The sequence below is a fragment of the Eptatretus burgeri genome, chromosome 7 (genome assembly GCF_056783735.1).
Source record: "Eptatretus burgeri isolate ZD-2024b chromosome 7, Ebu_testis_v1, whole genome shotgun sequence".
Lineage (NCBI taxonomy): Eukaryota > Metazoa > Chordata > Myxini > Myxiniformes > Myxinidae > Eptatretus > Eptatretus burgeri.
The window spans coordinates 97,733,734-97,755,999 of NC_140967.1; the positions used below are offsets into that span (position 1 = coordinate 97,733,734).

General features: G+C 42.6%; 1 protein-coding gene across 4 annotated transcripts in view; it reads right to left on the reverse strand.

Moving 5' to 3' along the window:
- The window catches only part of FBXO11 (F-box protein 11), a 95,422-nt gene that overhangs the window by 59,126 nt on the left and 14,030 nt on the right, over positions 1-22,266 (reverse strand). For 2 of the 4 annotated variants that reach the window (XM_085889747.1, XM_085889749.1), the window contains exons 2-4: positions 21,439-21,581; positions 10,514-10,595; positions 7,819-7,960 (exon numbers count right to left, since the gene is read on the reverse strand). In XM_085889747.1, coding sequence (XP_085745873.1) covers positions 7,819-7,960; positions 10,514-10,595; positions 21,439-21,581 — 367 coding nt within the window. The remainder of the gene's footprint in view (positions 1-7,818; positions 7,961-10,513; positions 10,596-21,438; positions 21,582-22,266) is intronic. The other 2 variants (XM_085889748.1, XM_085889750.1) reach the window with 2 other exon arrangements.

A 22,266-nucleotide genomic window follows, 5' to 3' on the forward strand; every position in this document is an offset into this window, starting at 1 on the left:
AGACATAAACAGGGCCATGCTGAACCGACTGGTGGAAATTGGCAATCAGTGTGTCCATATTTGCTGGCTGTGATTCCTGACAGTGCTTTTTCTGCTATGTTGTTTAATATGACATTCATGTTTTCTGTACTAAATATGTTTCCTTTTTCTAGCTCTTGTGTTATTTTCCTTTTTTTTACCTGATTATTTGCTTTATACTGAGGATCATCCCTTCTCTTTTGTTTACTCCTTGTATCTCTGTTTCTCAGATTTATAGTCAGTATCTTCTTTTCTCTTTTGTTTACTCTTTGTATCTCTGTTTCTCATTAGTTTTATAGTCAGCATCTTCTCTTCTGTTTTGTTTACTCCTGGTATCTCTGTTTATCATTAGTTTTATAGTCAGTGTCTTCTCTTTTGTTTACTCCTTGTATGTCTTTGTTTCTCATTAGTTTTATAGTCAGTATCTTCTCTTCTCTTTTGTTTACCCCTTGTATCTTCTTGTTTCTCATTACTTTTATAGTCAGTATCTTCTCTTTTGTTTACTCCTTGTATGTCTTCGTTTCTCATTAGTTTTATAATCAGTATCTTCTCTTCTCTTCTCTTTTGTTTACTCCTTGCATCTCTGTTTCTCAGATTTATAGTCAGTATCTTCTTTTCTCTTTTGTTTACTCTTTGTATCTCTTTGTTTCTCATTAGTTTTATAGTCAGCATCTTCTCTTCTGTTTTGTTTACTCCTGGTATCTCTTTGTTACCTTCGCAAACTTCGTTTGACGAAGGTATTGTATTGACCCCTGTGCATTTATTTATTGGTAAATATGTGTGTGGACAACATTGCGCAAAAACTGCAGGAACGATTTGCATGAAATTTTCAGAGATGATGTGCAGTTACTCAAGGACGCCAGGCGAAGCTTTTGGGAGCGATCGGATCAAAGGTCAAGGTCAAGGTCACAAAAAGGTCAAAATCGTTTTTTTGCGATTAAAGTGTCAATTTTGTTCCGATTTACATCAAATTAAGTCCAAAATGTTCAGTATTCAAATCCCGATCCACTGATATAGCGTATGGTATAGTGTTTGCAACCCTAGTTAGTCTGTGGAAGTCAAAGGTCAAGGGGGTCACCAAAATGGAGTTTTTGATTGGGAAGCGTTGTGGACAACATTACACAAAAACCACTTCGCAGATTGTCATGAAATTTTGTGGATGTGTTTGGCATCACAAGAGGACAAATCGATTAGATTTTGGGACCGATCGGATCAAAGGTTAAAGTCAAGGTCACAAAAAGGTCAAAATCGTTTTTTCGTGATTAAATTGTCAATTTTGTTTTGATTTACAGCAAATTAACTCCAAAATGTTCAAAATTAAATTCCCCATCCTCTAATATGACACATGGTATAGTACTTTTGTTACCCAAGGCAGCGGTTGGGGGTCAAAGGTCAAGGGGGTCACACAAATTCACATTTATATCGGAAAGCGTTGTGGATAACTTAACGCAAAAAAACAAAATGCAGAGAGGCTTTAATTGTTTTCGATTTGTTTGGCATCATGAAAGGACAAATCCATTAGATTTTGGGAGCGATCGGATCAAAGGTCATGGTCACAAAAAGGTCAACATCGTTTTTTCGTGATGAAAACGGTTAATATGTTTCCGATTTACATCAAATTAACTCCAAATTGTTCAGTGTTCAATTCCCCATCTTCTGAAATGACACAAGGTATAGTACTATTGTCACCCTAGGTAGCAGTTGTGGGTCAAAGGTCATGGGGGTCACGAAATGCATATTTGTATTGAGATGCGTTGTGGACAACTTAATACAAAGGTAACTAGTGGCTGCGGCGAAGGTATGCGCTCTACGAGTGCCCGTTCTAGTTTCTCATTAGTTTTATAGTCAGTATCTTCTCTTTTGTTTACTCCTTGTATGTCTTTGTTTCTCATTAGTTTCATAGTCAGCATATTGTCTTCTCTTTTGTTTACTCCTTCTATCTCTGTTTCTCATTAGACTTATAGTCAGTATCTTCTTTTCTCTTTTGTTTTATAGTCAGTATCTTCTCTTCTCTTTTGTCTACTCCTGGTATTTCTTTGTTTCTCATATGTTTTATAGTCAGTATCTTGTCTTTTTTTTCTCCGATTTAATCGTTTCCGCTGTTGTTCTGCAATTCTGAGCGTGTGATGTTGTCTTTGTATGCACTTATAATTTGCCATGTATGCTTTTCTCTGCTCACTAGATGTTGCCTCAGGTTTCTGATTATGCCTTTTGTTGCCCTGCACTTGTTGCCAGTGTATTTGATCTTCTGTCACATTTGTATCTCTGAAATCATTTTCTGTTCCAACTATTGATTGTTATTTAATAGCAGAAGTGAAATATTTGTCCATCAAGGTGGATGTGACATCTTGTGTGGTAGGTTGAAGTGTTGGAAATGGTGCAACAGTTTTTGACAATAGACAGTGCAAAAGGTGAGACCGCAGTTCCTTTTGATCCAGTATAATTCTTTGTGAATCTCTTCCCTGAATTAGCATGTGTGCATTAGCAGCTGCAAAGACTCCACAGTCAACCGTCATTCCGTGAAATTGTGATATTTTATACAAAATGCTTTGAAGTGGGTTATGCATTTGTTCAACAATGGCATATAGTTTTTTGAGTTGAGGCAATAGCTGTCTTTTCCGATCAGAACTTGGGAGCGTGTCATACACTATAATGACATTACTTTGTTGACAGGAAATCAAATAATGTCCTGGAATACAGTGTATTTGTACTGCATCTTTATCAGGCTGAACCTGATGATGACCTATGATCTCATCACGTTGTGTTGCCCCATACAGGTAGGATGGTGGAATCAGACCACAGAGAAGTGAAAACTGATCTAATGCAGCAACTTCTAGTTCACCATGTAGAACACTTGTAGGGTCAAATTGTGAAATGAAAACTGCTGTTCAAAACTCGAAATCTTTGTCAGTGGCATTTTTGGTCTATTAGAATGTATGAAACTGAAAAGGAAGAAACAGAAAGGTATAATATTTGATACAAAAGAATAGAATTGTTTTGATTTTATTTGCTAAAAAGTTAGCATGAAAGTAGTATTAAATTTTATTCTTGATTGTAATTAGATTAGATTCGGTTTTATGCGTACATGCCATCTGGTTTGAGGACCATAGGGACAGTATTTTTTGGAACACAAAGGTTAACCCACAACATGAATTTGAGATAGACTGGAACATGTCTCAGAGAGTTACTGCATAAAAGTTTTTTTTTTTTAGGTGGTAGATTAAAGGAACATACGTCAGGACATCTAAGTACGACATAAGTGTAAAGTTGGAGAATGTCTTGGAGAGCTAAATTGAGGTAGTCATATTCAAGATGGGCACCATATGATGACACCTATCAGCTGATAAAACTAAAAACTTAACAATTATAGTGAATGTCATGAGTTAGTAGTTAGTAATAAAATTTCAAGATGGCTGCCCCGATTGGCCATCTTGGCTCCGGCCACACCCAATATGGCTACCAGTCATCCATCTGGGATCCAGCTACACCCAAAATCAATAGGGTTCTTCCTTTTCAGGTGGTACATGTGTGACTCAAATTTCAAATCGATATGGCAAACAGTTTATGAGTTATCGCACTCACAGCTATAAATGTTGATGCCCAGCCAGCCGGCCGGACGACCCGGGTGACAACAATATCCCCCTTCCGCCACGCGGCGGGGGATAAAAATGGTAGATAGTGTTTCCTTGCTTGATGCTCAGCATTTAGAGGACTGACCAGAGATAAACGACCACAGGTTGGCAAGTTAACCATAGCTTAATGGGTGTAATGGGTTCCTCCTGCATTTAAGCTCCTTGTCAGGGTTCGAGTCCAGTTGCCAGGTTGAGTGCTTTGTTGTTGCGAGAAGTGTATTGTTTTTTTGATGGTTTCGTACTCCCATGGGTCTATAGAAAAAATTTAGCTTGGTTGCCGGAGTGGCAACCTTGGGGAACTCCGATAATTTGTGTAAGTCCAAGATGGCCACCGCGGACGGAGTTGGAAAATAACTTTTCAACCAATCAACCTACAATCACATGTGATACATTTTTTCCGTATAATTTTAAGGTGAGGAATCGATTTCTGAGGTCAGTTGTGTGGTTCGGAGGTCAAATTCAGGGTCAAAGGTCAAGTTCAATGTCATTTTTGGACGATTGAGGGGTTTAAAACTTTTTGACCCCTGCATCAACTGCAGATCACTCCTACTCGTTAGTTGATGGACGATCCCGTTGATTCTAATCTCACCTCTTCTTCTTTTCAGAGAAACGTATGATGGCTGACTCAAGGAGTCTTCTTCCGGTGTGTCACGGAGGTGGAGAAGAAATGAAATTCACTGAGAGATTGGGATCAAGAAGCTCATCTCGTGTGCCAAATCTGGTGGAGATGGGGACCTGCAGGCTAAGCTACAGAACATTATTGATGTTGGTGGAGATGTGGCAAGCATAGCCTGCCACAAAAGTTGCGACTGTACTTGTACATCAAAAGAGAAAATTGAGAGAGTGAGAAGGTCACAGAAAAGAAAGGCTGAAGATGAGGGTGTAAGGACAACTACAAGGTCTCATTCTAAGGTAGCTGACAAAGGTGTGTTTGAGTACAAACGTGATTGTATATTCTGTAGCGAGGAATGTTTACCCATTGATGATAGACACCCAGAAAGATGGGACAGCGTTTGTGAGTGTATGACCGAAGAACGTTTTGACACAGAACGTAACCCACTCCCAACTATGAAAGATATGTTCCTTGATGTTGCTGAGCAGCGTAATGATGATGTCGCGAGAAGGGTCAAGTTGCACCTTGCTTTTGTTTCTGATCTACCTTCTGCTGAGTGCAAGTACCACGTCCGCTGCTGTAACAGTTTCACGAAAGTCCCCACATATGCCGATTTGCCAACTGGTAGTGCAGATGAAAATGCTCTGAAGGAAGTCATTGAGTACATGAACCGAGACAGGTCCAGAATATGGAATAGTGTTGAACTGCATTCCCTGTACTCGGATCGAGGTGGCAAGCTCGCTCGATGTGACATGTTTAGCAAGTTGACTGACTGCATGAGTAAGGATGTTATCGTTGTTCGGGTAGATGGCTGTGCTGGCATTGTTGGTTTCCATGAGTCCGTTGCTAAAAGTCTCAAGATTGTTAAAGTAGATGACACGGATGAGAGGAGCATTGCTTCCGTGGTGAGGCAGATCAAGCATGAGACACAGTCGGTCAAGTACAGCAGTGCCAATTATGACCTATCAGAGTTTACACAGGCCAACACAATCAAGGCGACCAGCCCAAGCTTGTTGAAGTTGGTTTCAGACCTGGTCTCTGGTGGTAAAGTGACCAATATAAATCTCTGAGCCTGAGCCAGTCAATTCAGAGTCACGTTACAGGAACCAGAAATCAGACAACGTTAGGACTGGCCGTCAAACTGTTGCACCGGCACGGCAGTTCCGAACTTCTCAAACCCCTTCATGAACATGGCTTCACGACCTCGTACGATGAGGCCCTGAGATTCCAAAAATTGGCCGCTCGTCTACTAGGTGACAATGCACCGGTTCTCCACCAGTTCATGGGGTTGTGTAGCACAGTCGGCGCCATCTTCGCGTGGTTTGACAACTTCAATCTCCAGGTATTCACACCCAATGGTCGACGCACTACCCATGTCCTCTCACATGAATTCCAGCAAGCTCATCTCGCAGGTATGCTGGAGTATGGCCGCGCTAAGCCAGGGATGCAGACCATACTTGCAAAATCTGCTGACCAGCAGGCTCCACCTGAACTTGACATCACGAAGTATGGGTGGGAAATAAAAGATGGCATCCCAGTACCAGTAACCTCCGATCAGCCCCCAGGACCCCAATATCTCATGGATGTAGTGCGGTGCGGCGGTGAAGGCGTGCAGCACTGAACGTTGCAGCTGTCACCATGGAAGGATATCATGCACTGTGTATTGCGCTTGTGTTTGTCATGATGCCTGCTTCAACCCGTTCAAGACAGGAGATGAAGACCAAGATGAAATGGAAGAGGAAGGAGAAGCAGATGTGGAAGATGACGAAGAAACTGAATATCTTGATCTTGCATTGGGCTCTGATGATGAATGGGGGTGATCGACGTTACTGAATAAACGCTTGACCACCATCGCTCTGAAAATTTCATTATTATTATTTTATTTCATTTCATTTTTTGCTGAAAATGACCTTGAACTTGACCTTTGACTCTGAGTTGACCCCAAATCACAAATTTGACCTCAGAAATCGATTCCTCAGGTCAAAATTATACAGAAAAGAGGTATCACACGTGATTGTAAGTTAATTGGTTGAAAAGTTATATTCCACCCCCCCCCCCCCCCCCCGTCAATGGTGGCCATCTTGGATTTATGCAAATTAGCGGAGTTCCCCAAGGTTGCCGCTTTGGCAACCAAGCCAAATTTGCTCTATAGACCCATGTGAGTACGAAACCATCAAAAACCAATACACTTATCATTACAACAAGGTTGAGTACAGAACATATACGGGTGGCAAATGGACTATACTCATATTATACATAACACTAATTACTGCATGGACACGAGTTGACAATGGACAAACGCACACAGTATGTATCAGGGATTTGAACCTGGGCACCAGAGGAAATGTCAACAGGTTAAGTGCTTGCACAATTGATTAATCTCGCATGTATGTGTGTGTGCCTGTATGAATGAATGAAAATGAATGAATGAATGAATGAATAAATAAATAAATAAATAAATAAATAAATAAATAAATAAATAAATAAATAAATAAAATCACCCCAGTTCAAAGGCATTGCATTTAATCACAAAATGCGTGGTCACCGTCATCGGAGTCCTCGTGAGATGCAATGGAGTTAATGGACAGGGGGTGGGGAAGAAGGGTAGACACAAAGCAGGCCTGTATTCCAAGATAGAACAATGAGGCCTTGGGCTCACAGGTAGCCAGTTGAGAAGCATGCTCGAAAATTTCTGAAATTGTGAATACGAGCTTCACCAAGACCTTTTTGATTGCGAAGCCAACATAATTAAATTAATGGATGTTAACACTCCATCTGCTGGAAGTGACTGCTTTGGAGCTGAAGGCCTTTTTAATTTACTTTTTATGGAAAAAGTACTGTCCTCAGGAACATGGAGGACCTTGTGCAATATTAAAAAGGACAACATATTCTGGACTCTGTCTTTTGCACCTGAGAAGGTGGAGAAGGTTCTTTCAACCCTCGACTGATTCACCTTCGTTTGTTTTGATTTATAAAGGTAGACCATTTTATGTGAGCAACCTTTGTGTACATCCCCATTTTGATGTATTTTTGGTGATTGTTTGATCATATTATTTTTATTGATATGAAATGTTGAATGGATATACATTTGTGAATTATCATACAATTCAGTGGAAGCTGTGAGGTGATAAAAAGAGAGAACTGAATTGAACTGAACACACCTGCAAACCTTCAAATAATTCACAAGGACAATATTACACAATACACAAACCAACACATCTACATTTCAATTTGATATTTGGCCATGGTGCCGGCGATAGCTCACCTACTCTTCACGAAGGACACCGTGGGATCTTTAACGTCCACCAACGAATGCTGGCAGACGGGACGCCGAGGGACGACACACACATTGATGACTCACCCTGGCTGTGAAACACCAGGAAGACAGTTTATAGCTGGATCGAGATTCAAACCCAGGCTAGACAGCTTAGAGGTGAGTGTGCGTACCTTGAGGCCATCCGATCAGTCCTGATGGGTATCTGACTTACAGCAGTACCTCACATTATACAAAATGTGCAAAGATTAAAATTGTTCACCCACCGGGGTTCAGCTTACCACAGAATTGGGTCGTTGGCAAGGGCGGCAAGACGTTTGCACACACACGCGACGCGGCAAAGGTCCTGCTCCAACAGGTAAGACAACACCTTGAGAACCACCTCATCAGGCAGTTTGTCCTGAAGGTAACGCTCAGCAGGAGCTGAACATACACAACAAACTGCACTTTCATATCAAATCAATCAATCAAACAACACACACACACACACACACACACACACACACACACACACACACACACACACACACACACACACACACACACACACACACACACACACACACACACAAAATATTGGCACCCTTGCACTTTTTTTCAAATAACACAATTTTCTCCAAAAATAATTTGAAATTGACAAAAGTATTTGGTCTCCACAATTCTTTGTTCCACTGTTAATATTACAGAACCTTTGTTTTTGATTCAAAACTTAATATATCCTTTTAAATCAGAAAATAAAAATAAATGGCAATGACAAAATTATTGACACCCGAGATTTAATATTTGGTAGCACAGCCTTTGGACAAAATAACTGCAGTCAAGGACTTCCTGTAGCCATGAATGAGCTTCCTACTCCTCTCTACTGGCAGTTTGGCCCACTCTTCTGATGTAAACTGCTCCAGTTCTCCCAGATTTGAAGGGTGCTTTCTCCCAACTGCTGTTTTCAGATCTCCCCACAGGTGTTCAATGGGATTTGATCTGGACTAATTGATGGTCACTTCAGAACAGTCCAACGTTTTGGCTTGAACCATTACTGGGTGCTTTTTGAAGCGTGTTTGGGGTCATTGTCCTGCTGACCCATGACCTTCGACGGAGACCCAGCGTTCTGACACTGGGTTGAACATTGCGCTCCATGATACCTTGGTAATCTCCTCATTTCATGATGCCATGCACACATTCAAGGCACCCAGAGAGGCAGCACAGCAACCTCAAAACATCACTGAACCTCCTTCATGTTTGACTGTAGGGAAGGTGTTCTTTTCTTTGATTTGATTTTGTTTTCTGTAAACATAGAGATGGGGTGATTTACTAAAAAGCTCCAATTGAGTCTCATCTGTCCACAGGACATTCTCCCAGAAGGATTTTGGCTTGTTTAGGTGTGTTTTGGCAAACTCCAGTCAGTCAGTCAGTCAGTCAGTCTCTGCCTGTCTCTCTCTCAGCAGTGGGGTCCTCCTGGGTCTCCTACCATAGAACCCCGTTTCATCGAGTTGGGGACGGATGGTGTGAGCCGAAACTGTCGCACCTTGTGTATGAAGGTCAGGTTGAATCTGTTTGGCAGTTGATCGAGGTGCTTTCTCCACCATTCAAACAATCCTTTGCTGCAATCTTCGATCAAGTTTTCTCTTGCAGCCATGTCCAGGGAGGTTGGCTACAGTGCCATGGTCCTTAAACTTCCTGATAACATTGTGTATGGTAGACACAGGAACATCAAGGTCTCTGGAGATGGACTTGTCGCCTTGAGATTGTCCATGCTTGGCTACAATCTTGTATCTGATCTCCTCAGATAACTGTCTGGTTTTCTTTCTTTTCTCCATGCTCATTGCAGTATACACAGTGACACAAAACAGCAGAATGACTCCTTTTCTCTATTCAAACTGGTTGAATGAGTGATTTCCATATTGCAGGAAAGTCACCACAGGTGAGTTCAATTCCATGGTAAAGGAGAATCACCTGCATAAAATTTAATTATTTCAAACAACTTCTAAAAGGTGCCAATAATATTGTCTGGGCCATTTTAGGATCTCTGTGTGGAATAAGCTTAGATTTAGTATTTTTTTCTCCAGCTTTTTGTTTTGTTTCACTGCAAACCAAAGAAATACCATATGTTGATACCAAAAGATTTTTTAATTTCAACAATTTTCTGGAAGAAATGGTGCATTATTTGAAAAAAGTACAAGGGTGTCAATATTTTGGGCCATGGCAGTATGTGTCTATGTATGTATGTATGTGTGTGTGTATGTATGTATGTATGTATGTATGTATGTATGTATGTATGTATGTATGTATAAATATATATAATGCTATTGTTCGTGTAGGAGCTAGAAAGAGAGCTGAAAACACACCAACAGCAGGGTGAGGCAAACCTGGACAAATAAGGGATGCGAGGAAGAATGAGGGGTAAGGGATGTCACATAGGTTGAACAAGATGGATACAGAAGCAAACTCTCAGGAAGGAAGAACTGGAAACTTGGAAAGATGATTTTTTTGGGGGGGGGGGGGTTAATCGGGGTAAATAAGATGATGGTTTTGGATTGGGAAGGATCCGAGATGGTGATCAACTGTCTTGAAGACCTACAGGGAAGAATGACATTGAAGAGAGCAGAAGGTGCTTCCACAGGTGGGAAAAGAGAGGAATGAATGAGTGATAGTGAGCAGATCAAAATTTCTCAAATTAAAAAGAGAATAAATACACTTGCATGCGTTCGACGAAAAGCACGCAAGTCATAATTGGAATTTGAATTCAATAAACACAAAGGAGTGAAGGGATGAGGGTATTGGGAGGGGAATTATGAAAACAAATATTCGGTAATAATATATTTTTTTAATCCTAATTTAATAAATCAATCAGAACTATTCCGCAAAGAACAAGTCACTCTCGCAAGAACCAGACTCGCTCACCATCCCCACACACATCCCCCCCCAACCCCCCATCTAATTTTTACAAGTACGAACATCACCAGAAACAAAGAAGCTTACGTGAAGAATCATGGGCTTTGCCAAACATGCGAGCGCGCTTGGGACGGCAATTCGTATAATCAGAGCCGATAGGAGGACCGCCCTGTTGGAAGTACAATGGAAACAAGCACCTTAAGTAAGTATGAGAGAGAGGAAGATCTACACATGCAAGCAGGCTCAGTGCATTGGCTTCAACTATCCTAGAAGGGCTCGATGTAATGGAACCAAATATCTCTTTTTACCTGCTCTCCTCCACCTTATCACCCTTCATTGTCTTAACCTACTGGCCCTCTCCAACAACTCCAGGATGCACACGTTCTTCTTGTAACCCCTTCTTAGTCAGGGAGCATTAAAAGTCCCGTGGGATTTTTGGTATAAAAGCAAACCACCATGCTGGACTCTTCAAGTGGACCCTAATGACTAATAAAAATCTTGGTGGCACTCTGTGAAATGGTGCAGACGTGTATTTTGAACACATTTACCATTTTTTGAAGAATGACTATTTTACGCCGCTTAAAAAGTGACATAATGTCACCTTGACCCCTCCATATACCACCAATTTTGTCATATTTGGTATCAAATTGATCGGCATGAACCTCTGCATACTCATTGGTCATTTATTCGTCAATACATGAGCCACATCATGAATAAATCACACAAAAATCAAAATTTTGACCACATTTCGACTTCGGTTTCACTGTCCGCAGTTCACCAAAATACCTTTTTCTCAACATTGTGCTCACCAATCTGCTAATAAATAGTATCGCAACATACCTATGTTATCACTAGTTATTTTGATATTTTATACATATCATTCACTTGATAATTCAACGAGATATACCTCAAAATGTAACCCTACCCCCGAATGAATCGGAAGGTTACTCTTTTCGACATCTGTAAATTTGGATGCATGATTTTGTAGACACATGCCACAAATCCTACTGTAGATGATTATGTTGAGGTAGTCTTCCCATATGACTATAATAACCATGGTATCCACTGATATAAGCATTTTCTCTCTTTCAGATGTGATGCTGCTTCAGAGCCACAAGATGATATATTCAATGCAATATAGCTGATTCTGTATAAAAACATACTTTTATGTTTTTCACTGTTATGTTTTATCAGATGCAGCAGAACATCTGACAAGAACAGAAAGGGTCATCGGTACTTTGTAGACACTAGATTGGAACTCCAGCATACTGTCCCTCTCTTGTACCCAGTGACGGCTTATTGCGTATTCTGCTATTGCTAACAAATGCTTCCACATTCTAATACATCACCTTGTCAACATCGAAATGGAGTCAGCCACAAAAACTGTATTTCCTCCAGAGAAAGTTGCGAGAGTAGACACTAACTATTCCTTGTGTATTATTTGCCAAACAAAAAGTGCCGCAACATTAGTTCAGAGTCCCAGTGCTTACGAGAAGACATTACTCTGTATCAGAGAGCGAGCTAAGTACGGTGACAGAGACTATCCTGAAATCAGCCGGCGACTTGGAAATGTCTCCAGCCAGGACCTGCAGGAAAAATCTGCATCATGACACAGGAAATGTCAGCAGAATACTGTTCATGCTGGAATGCTCAACAGAGCAAAAGGACACTACGAGAAAAGATTATCATCCAAAGGAATCCATGATGAAAAATCCTCTCGGGCCTCAACTACATTTACACGCTCTCATTCAACCCCAAACAAGGGTGACCGGAGTACGCGTTGTTCCAAGATCACAGAAGAAACAAATTCACGACATCTACTCGCCACTGGAAATGCAAGTGTTTCTCTTAAGGAAGCCATTGCAAAAAGTGGAGACAAACAGCTTCGTGTGAAGCTCAGTATTTCAATAAACCGCACAGACGCGCATGCCATCGATGTTAAATACCACAAGCGATGTTGGGCAATTCATGTAACAAATGTTTGGCGTGTCAAGAAATCATCAGAATTTCCTCAAGCCAGTATTGGAGTTGAGGTTGCAGCAGAAATTGAGTTCCTGAGCCTAGCAGAAGGCATGATGTTGGATGGAAAGATCCTCAACACGGGTGAACCACAAGACACTTTCACTGCAATAACATCTGCGAGCAACGTGACCCATCCAGAATGCCCCCGCAAGGCAATCAAGCAACTGCTACAGAACGAAATACCCAGTATAGAGTTCAACAAACCGAAGCGCATCAATGAGCCAGAACGTTGCACAATCAAAACTACCAGGGATGAAGCCATTAACCGGATGGAGGAAACAGAGATAGGGATGGAATCGGACATGAGGGTGCTATACAAAGCATCTTCAATATTGAGGAGAGCGATACGCAAGGCCGACAAATGGACATTCACTGGAAACTTATCTGACTCTACGAGCGAGCATGTTCCAGAAGAACTCTACATATTTTATAGATGGTTAATCCAGGGCCCAAACACAACATTGTCAACAGACAAGGAATACTTCGTCGTCAACAAGCATTCCGTCAGTCTGGCACAAAGTACTGTGGCGAAGTACTTGTCACCACAACAAGTTGGAAACAAGATAACGAAGACCTTCAAAATGACACACGAGATGCCACAGCAACTGGCTATCGGAATAGCCATGAGGCAAGCCACCAGGAGCAAAAAAGTTGTTGATATGCTACATAAGTCCGGAGTGTCTGTGGAGTACAACAGATTACTCAGAATAGAAGGGCAGATAGCGTCTACCGTACTTCAGAGAATGGCAATAAACGATGGCCTTTACATGCCCCCAGATGTTGTGATGGGAAGATACTTGTTCTTTGCAGTCGACAATGTCGATTTTGCAGAGGACACTACCAACGGAAAAAAAAAACCCTTCATGCAACAGCAATGGCGATTTACCAGAGGTGTGATCCAGGCGATGAGATTCCAAAGCTTGAAGTAACTGGACCAGCCCAGATGCGTTCAATCACAGATCTACCAAGCATAACCACAAAGCTGGTGGACTGTCCAAAACCAACAGCAAAGCCTCAGAGTGTATCCTATGCATCATTCTGCATCAGAGAAGGTACCAACAGGTCGGAGTATCTACCCGATGTTGCTTGGCTGATGGCACGAACCTTACGCATGTTCGAACAGAAAGATGATGTGTTACCACATCCGAGTAGCGAAGAACATGAGGAAGTGATTTCGGCTACTCCTGGACAGATTCCAACGTGGTCGGCATATCATTCCTTGGTCTCTACAAAGTTGCCCCTGACAAGAGTTGGAACACCGCCACTCATAGCAGCACCCGCACATGAGTGGAATACGCTCCTGACAGTACTGATGCAGGCACAAGGACTCGGTACCAAAGTAGTCGGCCCAAATCACAAGACTGTGGTTTCACTGGATATGGGATTATACAAGCCTGCAAAACAGCTCCAGATGGCCCGCATTGACATGGATCACCTGATTCTTCGCCCAGGGGAACTTCACATCGTGATGGCCCAACTCCGATGCATTGGGTGCTACATTGAGAACAGTGGATTGGACTTTTGTTGGACAGAGGCAGACCTATATGGACCTGTAACGGTTCGACAAATCCTTGAAGGAAAGCATGTGAAGAGAGGATTGAATGCTCACATGATCACTTTGCAGTCCTTGTTCACATTGCATCAGCAAGTATTCTTCGAGAGTGAAAGTGATCTGCTCAAGGACCTCTCAGCAGCTGCTGACGATTTGGCTCTCACATTTGTCAATCAATATCCCGAAGAGATGAGGAAAGCCCATTCAGCTATGGTAAATATCATCGACTCAGAGCAAGTGATGGACAAAATCGATCGTTTTGATGCACAGGACAAGTCTGGACCAGGCGCACTCGTACTGCAGCAGTATATGCTGATGGTCATGGACATGATCCTGTTAATACGAGCTGTTAGAACAGGTAACTGGAAACTGCACCTCACGGCCCTTGAGTCATTCACAAAGCACTTCTTTGCACATGACAAGCTTGTCTATGCTCGCATGATTCCCCTGTATCTGGCCGACATGGAGTCTGTGATGGAAAACGACAAAGAAGTCTACCAAGAGTTTGAGAATGGAAACTGGGTTGTAAACAAGAATCGCCATGTACCATTCTGTGCCATTGGGGCTGATCACGCCCTGGAGCATGTGAACAGAATGATGAAGGTTACCGGTGGCCTTGTCGGTATCACACTCAACAGTAGTGCTCGTACAAAGTTCTTCATCATCGCTCCAGAACTGGTGAGACTCGCTGCAGAAGCCTACGAAGTGGCTGGAGTGACGCCCAATGATAATGCACAGCATCACGCATGCTCACCTGCAGTAATGTCGAGACAAGAGAAAAACAGTGAAGCATTGACATCAACAAAACAAAGCTTCACTAATCCATTCACGGATCATACCAAGGAGCTCACCAACTTCGTGACGAAGGAGGTTATGCCTGATAATGTGAAGAATGACCTCATCACACAATCTAAAGTCGGCCAAGCTCTATTTGAGGCATTCGTTGCAAACTGCATCACAACGACAACAGTAAATCTGTGGGCTCCAATGAAGAAATGCCAGCTGAAGACTTGGAAGACAACAGGAAAACGTCTTAAAGTGACTGCAGGTGATAAAATAGTCGAGCTGCAAGAAGACAGAAGTCTGTTCGCTCGCATGCTATTGGTATTAAAATAGAGGCCCAAAATTAACATCGCAGAAATCATAGGACAGTATGAACTTTCAGTTGTCCCAAGGTCGCTCTTTGCTGCGGATGGCACGATGCTGCACTGCCAAAACAAAAGTAGTTTGATGGCGGTTTTGGAGAAGACCACTGAGGACACTGCCACGTCTGACGTCATCATGCCATCAGTTCAAGACAGTACAAGAACAGAGCAGGATGACGACACGTCTCTCCTGGAAGTGGTTCTATTGGATGCCATGGCAGAACTGCAATCTCTGGACAAGCCAGACCACATCAAGAACTGCAGAGAGCAAGCAGAGCACATTACGACACAGATCTTGCAGAAATACAGGAAAGGTGATGAAATTAACTTGGTTTTTGACCGCTATGATGTTTCCTCTTCTTTGAAGACAGCAAGGCAGCCAGCCCGTGGTATCCTATCACATCACAGACACGACAAACATAGCCAAGGTGTCGATGAAGCAATTACTGGCGAGTGTGAAGATGAAGATGGCATTAACTGGTTATCTTGATGAGAAGATGTTGGAAAGAGCAAATGCCATGGGGAAGCACATGGTCGTGGCATGGGGATCACAGTGCAAAGCAACTCATACAAACATGGCATACCTCCAAAGTGACCAAGAGGAAGCAGACACTAAGCTCCTCTTGCACGCTGTCGATGCAACCAGTCGTGGTGCATCCAGTATTGCCATCCACTCCCCAGACACCGATGTCTTCATTCTGGCACTTCGGCGGTATCCAGTCTGATGCAGGAACACAACTTTTGTTACAGGGACAGGACAAAAGCACCGCAGTGTTCCCCTCAAAATGATTTACCGATCTCTGCGACCGATTCAAGTAGCAGCTTAGCCGGGACTCCATGCTCTGAGTGGAGCAGACAACACCGGAAGTTTTGCCGGAAAAGGCAAAATGGCTTTCTGGAAGGCTTTCCAACATGCCAGTCATGAGGTCATTACTGCACTTGGATCCCTGGGAACACCATCACGCTTGAGTACTGACACACTGAACTCCATCGAAACGTTCATCTGCTCAGTGTATGCCCCCAAGCACTGCTCACCAAGATAGACAAGCTCAGATGGTGGATGTTTTCACAGAAACAATGCCAGTCCGAGAAACTCCCACCAACACGTGATGCCCTCGAACAAGCTATCAGTCATGCCCAATTCCAAGCCATCGTGTGGTTCAATGACACGACACCAAACCCACAGATTCCATCACCACAAAACTATGGCTCGAAACTTGAGAAGGCAAACTGGGTTCCAGTCATGACCACTCAACTCCCAGCACTAAAGTCTGTTATTAATTTCGTGAAATGCAACTGTTCCAAGTTGAGATGTCAAACAGCACGATGCACCTGCGTGAAAGCAGGACTCAACTGCACAGACATGTGTGGATGTTCCAGTCTGGAAGACAACTGCGAAAACTCGCACCACTCAACAGACGATGACGAGGATTAAGTACCAGACGAACACGATAACGATGATGACAGCGACGAGCTCTTTGGATGAGAGCAAACTGCCATGGGACTTATGCATACGTATGAACTCGGGGGTAGGGTTACATTTTGAGGTATATCTCGTTGAATTATCAGGTGAATGATATGTATAAAATATCAAAAGAACTAGTGATAACATAGGTACGTTACGATACTATTTATTAGCAGATTGGTGAGCACAATGTTGAGAAAAAGGTATTTTGGTGAACTGCGGACAGTGAAACCGAAGTCGAAATATGGTCAAAATTTTGATTTTTGTGTGATTTATTCATGATATGGCTCATATATTAACGAATAAATGACCTATGAGTATGCAGAGGTTCATGCCGGTCAATTTGATACCAAATATGACAAAATTGGTCGTATATGGAGGGGTCAGGGTGACATTATGTCACTTTTTAAGCGGCGTAAAATAGTCATTCTTCAAAAAATGTTAAATGTGTTCAAAATACACGTCCGCACCATTCCCCAGAGTGCCACCAAGCTTTTTATTAGTCATTAGGGTCCACTTGAAGAGTCTAGCATGGTGGTTTGCTTTCATACCAAAAATCCCACAAGACTTTATTTTGTGCAAGATGCTGCCTGACTATCTGGTTAAACTTCCAAAATCCAGGCTGACTGAATATCTCAACTCCTTCACTCCTCACTTCTCTCGTCTATGGAATCACCTTCCAGAGGCCGTTCAATCTCACTCTTCCCTCCATGGCTTCATGCAAACGGTGCTCTGCCACCTCATGTCATTCCCCACCCTTACCCACAATCATTTTTTACTCCCCCATCGACACTGCTTTTCCCAACCCTCTTACTTTCAGGAAGGAAGAGTTCCTCCCCTCCTCTCCTCTCTCACTCAATTTCCTGTTTGTTCGTTCCCTTGTTTATTACGTCCAAGAGTTGTCCCACTGTCAAACAGTCAGTTCATACCATCTTGTCACTCCACTCATCCATAAGCCGAAATGTTGTTAAGAAAACAGAAAAAATAAAAATGGGGGGAGGAGGGGGCTAAAAAGCTCAACCATACTAGCTAAACATGCCCAGACTCTGGAAGGCTGGACATTTGTAATAATGCACATGAGTGGGGTTCTTTGGAAAATTAAGTTAATGTCATGCTCACATTATTCATTCACTGCAGTCCAGTGGATAACCATCTTATTTTCGAGGAATTGTTCAAATCGTGATCGAAGCAGCAAAAGTGTTGTGTATGTACTTTATGATATGTCGATTCAAATAAAAAGCAAGACCCACGTGACATCTTGTACATGACAGGATAAAACAGCCTTTTGAAATGTATGAAGGATATTTTTGTAAATGAACAAAACCAGAAGAGAATTGAATAAATCATAAAGTTGAAAGATGTTTGAATCATCAAATTATGTCATCCAGTTTATCATTGGCATTTCGGATCATTGGTATCTCTCGCGGTGAGGCTGAGTCTTTGGGCCTCTCACTCTCTCACCGCAGGCAGTTCAGTGGTCTTTCTGTTTTCTACCGTCTCCTCTCCGGTCTCGCCCCCCCCCCCCCTGCTCAGTCTGCGATTTGTCCCCACCATCATTCCGCAGAGCGCTCAAGACCCGCCAACAACCCCCTTCTGGTAAAACTACCAAAATCACGAATCACTGCTCACCATTCACTCTTTCATTCTTCTTTTTTCCCGCCTTTAGAATAAGCTCCCTCACTCTGTTCAATCCCATTCTTCCCTCCAGGCCTTCAAAACAGCCGTTCACAACCACCTCTCATCGTCTCCCATCCAAATCCTCGATCTTTTGTACCCCCGTTAATCCACCCGAAACCCACCTCCTTCAAATTCCCTGCTTTCCTTCATGAAAGCCCCTGTGGTGTCCATCTTGTATACTCCATGTTCCTCGCCCCATCCCTCTCCCTTCCACAGATCTCCGAATGTCTGTTCCCCATTGGTTTGTCCTTCTCTCTCCCGCCCCTCTTGTCTCATGCCCCCCCCCCCCTTGCTGTGCGTTTTGTGTTAGCTCTCATACGAGCCTTGACAATGTATACAAAAATAAAAAAAATAAAAAAGAGAATCGAGCATGTCCACCATCTTTCTTTTCAGGAGGAAAACTTTGTACCGATCACAAATCGGATCTCTTCCAGTGTCGAGAGGACAAACCAGTTCAACCACCTGAAATGGATGCCACAATAATGTATATAGCGGTTATAATGAACATGCTGCCTCCTGGAAAGTGCAAAACATTTGAGGATTGTGTCACAAGCACAATCTGTCAAACGCATCGATGTTGTGTGGGACAGATATTCACACAACAGTCCAAAGCAAAGTACGAGAGAAATGCATGGACATGGCATGTGTCAACGAGTTGTCAGCCATGGAACACTTCCTGAAAATTGGCAAAGCTTCCTTCGAAGGGATGAAAACAAAAGTCCAACTGTTTGCATTGTTGCAAAAGCATGTGAAAGCATTGGTTCATGAAGACAAACAACTTATGAGGACATTTAATGAACACATCGTCAGTGCCACTGCTCTTGAGAAGGATGGGCTTTCACCATGCAGTCACGAAAAAGGCGATGCACGAGTCTTGTTTCATGCAGCTCATGCAGCTAAGAAAGGACACAGCTGAGTGATGATTACTGTTGATACAGATATTGTCATTCTTTGTGTCTCCAACAAGACAAAACTCAATCTTCAAGAACTACAGATTGCCTTTGGAGTAAGGAAGCATTAAAGGTATATATATATATATATATATATATATATATATATATATATATATATATATATATATATATATATATATATATCATCACCAGCAGCTTGAGCTCCAACATTTGCACTCCATTGCCATTCTTCCATGCCTTCACTGGGTGTGACACTGTGTCAGACTTCTGTGGATAAGGCAAGAAATCAGCATGTGACACAAGGAAAGGCATTTTCAGCTGTTACACCAGTGTTCTGTTATCCATCAACAAATCCACAGGCAGTCTGAGACAAGGATCTGGAAGAAATTGAACGACTTGTTGTACTTTTTGTATCGCCGCACGTGTTCGTCGAGCCGAGTCAATGAAGCACGTCAAACACTTTTTGCCCAAAGCTGCAGGTCCATTGAAAACATCCCTCCTAGCCAGGCTGCACTTTGTGAACACATCAAGAGAGTTACCTTCCAAGCAGGCTACATCTGGGGCCAAGCATTGCTGCCCAGTTCCAGTCCTACCAAGCCCGGCTGATTTGAGATGGAATTGTAAAGATCACAGACCGACACCAGTGTGGACCAACCCACCTGAGGCGTCAATGTCCTGTCATGAACGGATACACTGTGGATGTCACAAAGCCTTCAGGGGCTTGTGCAAGCGCTATAAGGTGAACCTTCAACGTACAGCTCCCTGTTATTGCGCTGGGAACTGTCATTATCAGGAGTAAATTAATGATGTCATGTATCTTCGAAAGAAAGTGGTATGTATGTATGTATATATATATATATATATATATATATATATATATATATATATATATATATATATATATATATATATATATATATATATATATATATATATATATATATATATATATATATGGAAGAATTGCGTTGCTCAGCTGGTGGGTCACCCAGATAGCTCAGACGGCAGAGCACTGGTGCAGTTTGCCACAGGACTTGGGTTCGACTCCAGGTCAAGGCCCGTAATTTTTCCACATATACTTATAACTTAAGAGACTGTTCACCGGGATTTCATGCCTTAACATTACGCAAAAGAGCAATATTTTTGAGATTGGAACACTATTATTAGGGGGGGGGGGGCACAATCCAAAGTGGGTTTTGTTTTTATGATTTTACATATAATAAAACACTTATCTACCAAATTTCATGCTCCTTTCATTACTTGAACAATTCTGAGCTTATCCTCGAGACTACTGTAGATATCAAGAAACAAGTAGAGTAAAAAATAAAAAATAAAAAAGGAAAACATAATCGCTCCCAGGTGTCATGGCAAGAGTAGACAGACATGGGTGCAAAAGCACTCGGCAAATAGACTATGACACAAAGGGGATTCCCCAAATCAGTTTAAACTCTGGTAAAATTACAAGTACCAAACACGAGGGCGATTCACGTGCTGTGCCCACACAGCTCTCAAGAAAACAATCACAACGATGAAAACTAATAACTTCATTTATTTTTCATCATTCACTCCCCATCGGGCCCACACTAACATTACCGAGTTTAGGGCGATCACTCAAGCCATTACAGAGATCCTTTCCACCAAATAAAGTGAAAAAACCTACCACCTTAAATTTTTCCCAACAAATCCCCTATGCCAGCCCCACCCCCTCCCCATTATGCAAGCCACGTTTGGTAAGACAGTCATGATAGGAGCTGACATGTAAAGCCAAACTCCAATATAGAGAACCCCCTCTTGAATTTGTTGTACTTTTGTGTGGCGGCACATGTTCATCGAGCCCAATATAGAGAATCCCCCATTTTACTCCCCATTGCCCCACATCATGTATGCTAAATCTGGCTATGATCACGCAAGCTGTTACAAAATCTGACACATCTCCCCCCTCCCCCTACAGCAACACCATTACGTCTGACAAGTTTGGTGGCGCAACAATGTCCTGTTCTCAAAATATACGAGATATAAGGGAACGGACAGACAGACAAACATTAAAATAGAAGATGACAATAAGTGAAGCTTTGTGTTTTATTTGTACAAGCTTTGCCTTATGCGCGAAAGTTAGCAAATGGGCCGCGTGTGGACCAAAATTGTCAGAGCCAAGCAGAACAAATGTTCGTGAGTAACTTTCACGGTTGTGGAGCGACACGACCAAACGACCGACACGGCCGTGGAGCGAAACTCACTTCAGGCTCACTCCTGGTGTGAACGTGCGGTCGTTTAAGTAACTGCGCTTTGCGGCGGAGCTGGTAAGGGTTGTTCTGTTCTCCTGCCTCTCCAGACTCATTCACAATGAGCTGTGCGACCGCCATTGGCTGCATTGCTTCTGCTGGACACGAACGAGATAAAACATAACCACGCAGGTTAGTCACAAGTTAAGGTGTAAGCATCTCATTTGATCTGTTTGGTGTTCCCTGTAGTGTGATTGCCTCTGCTGTTTGCCAAAGGTAACCTCACTGCTGTTGGATCCAGGTCTCAAAATTAATCATTCGTTCTGGGTTTGCTACAGAATTTCATCCTCTACAGTCTACAGCAATCCTTTCTTGATCCAGCAGCTTCCACTGAAGCGGTTGTCATGGTTGCGCTGAAATCTGACAAATTCGTCTTTCATTCGTCGCACTTTCAAGCCAATCCCAGGAAGCCCCGAGGCCATTCAAATCAACCGAGAAGCGTACCTCAATACATGTACATCAGATAAGCAGGTTACACCCGCCAACCACCCGCTCTTAACATCACGAGTGAGCCAGGTGGATGTTATTGTACGCAACTTTTGGTTCCTCGCAATTCTCCTGCAACATAGCAATTCTGCTGAGACCAGCTGCGGTTCCTGGAGTTTAAAACCCAGATCCTCCATTCTGCTGTCTTCAATGGAACCAACTTCAATGGAAGTGAACAATGCCCTTGATGTCAAAAAACGCGATGAGAATCATCTTGACCTTCGACTTTGACATCCTTGCTTTCTTTCGTCTTGGTAATGCCGGACCTTTCCACTGACGACTCTGCTGTTTGGTCTC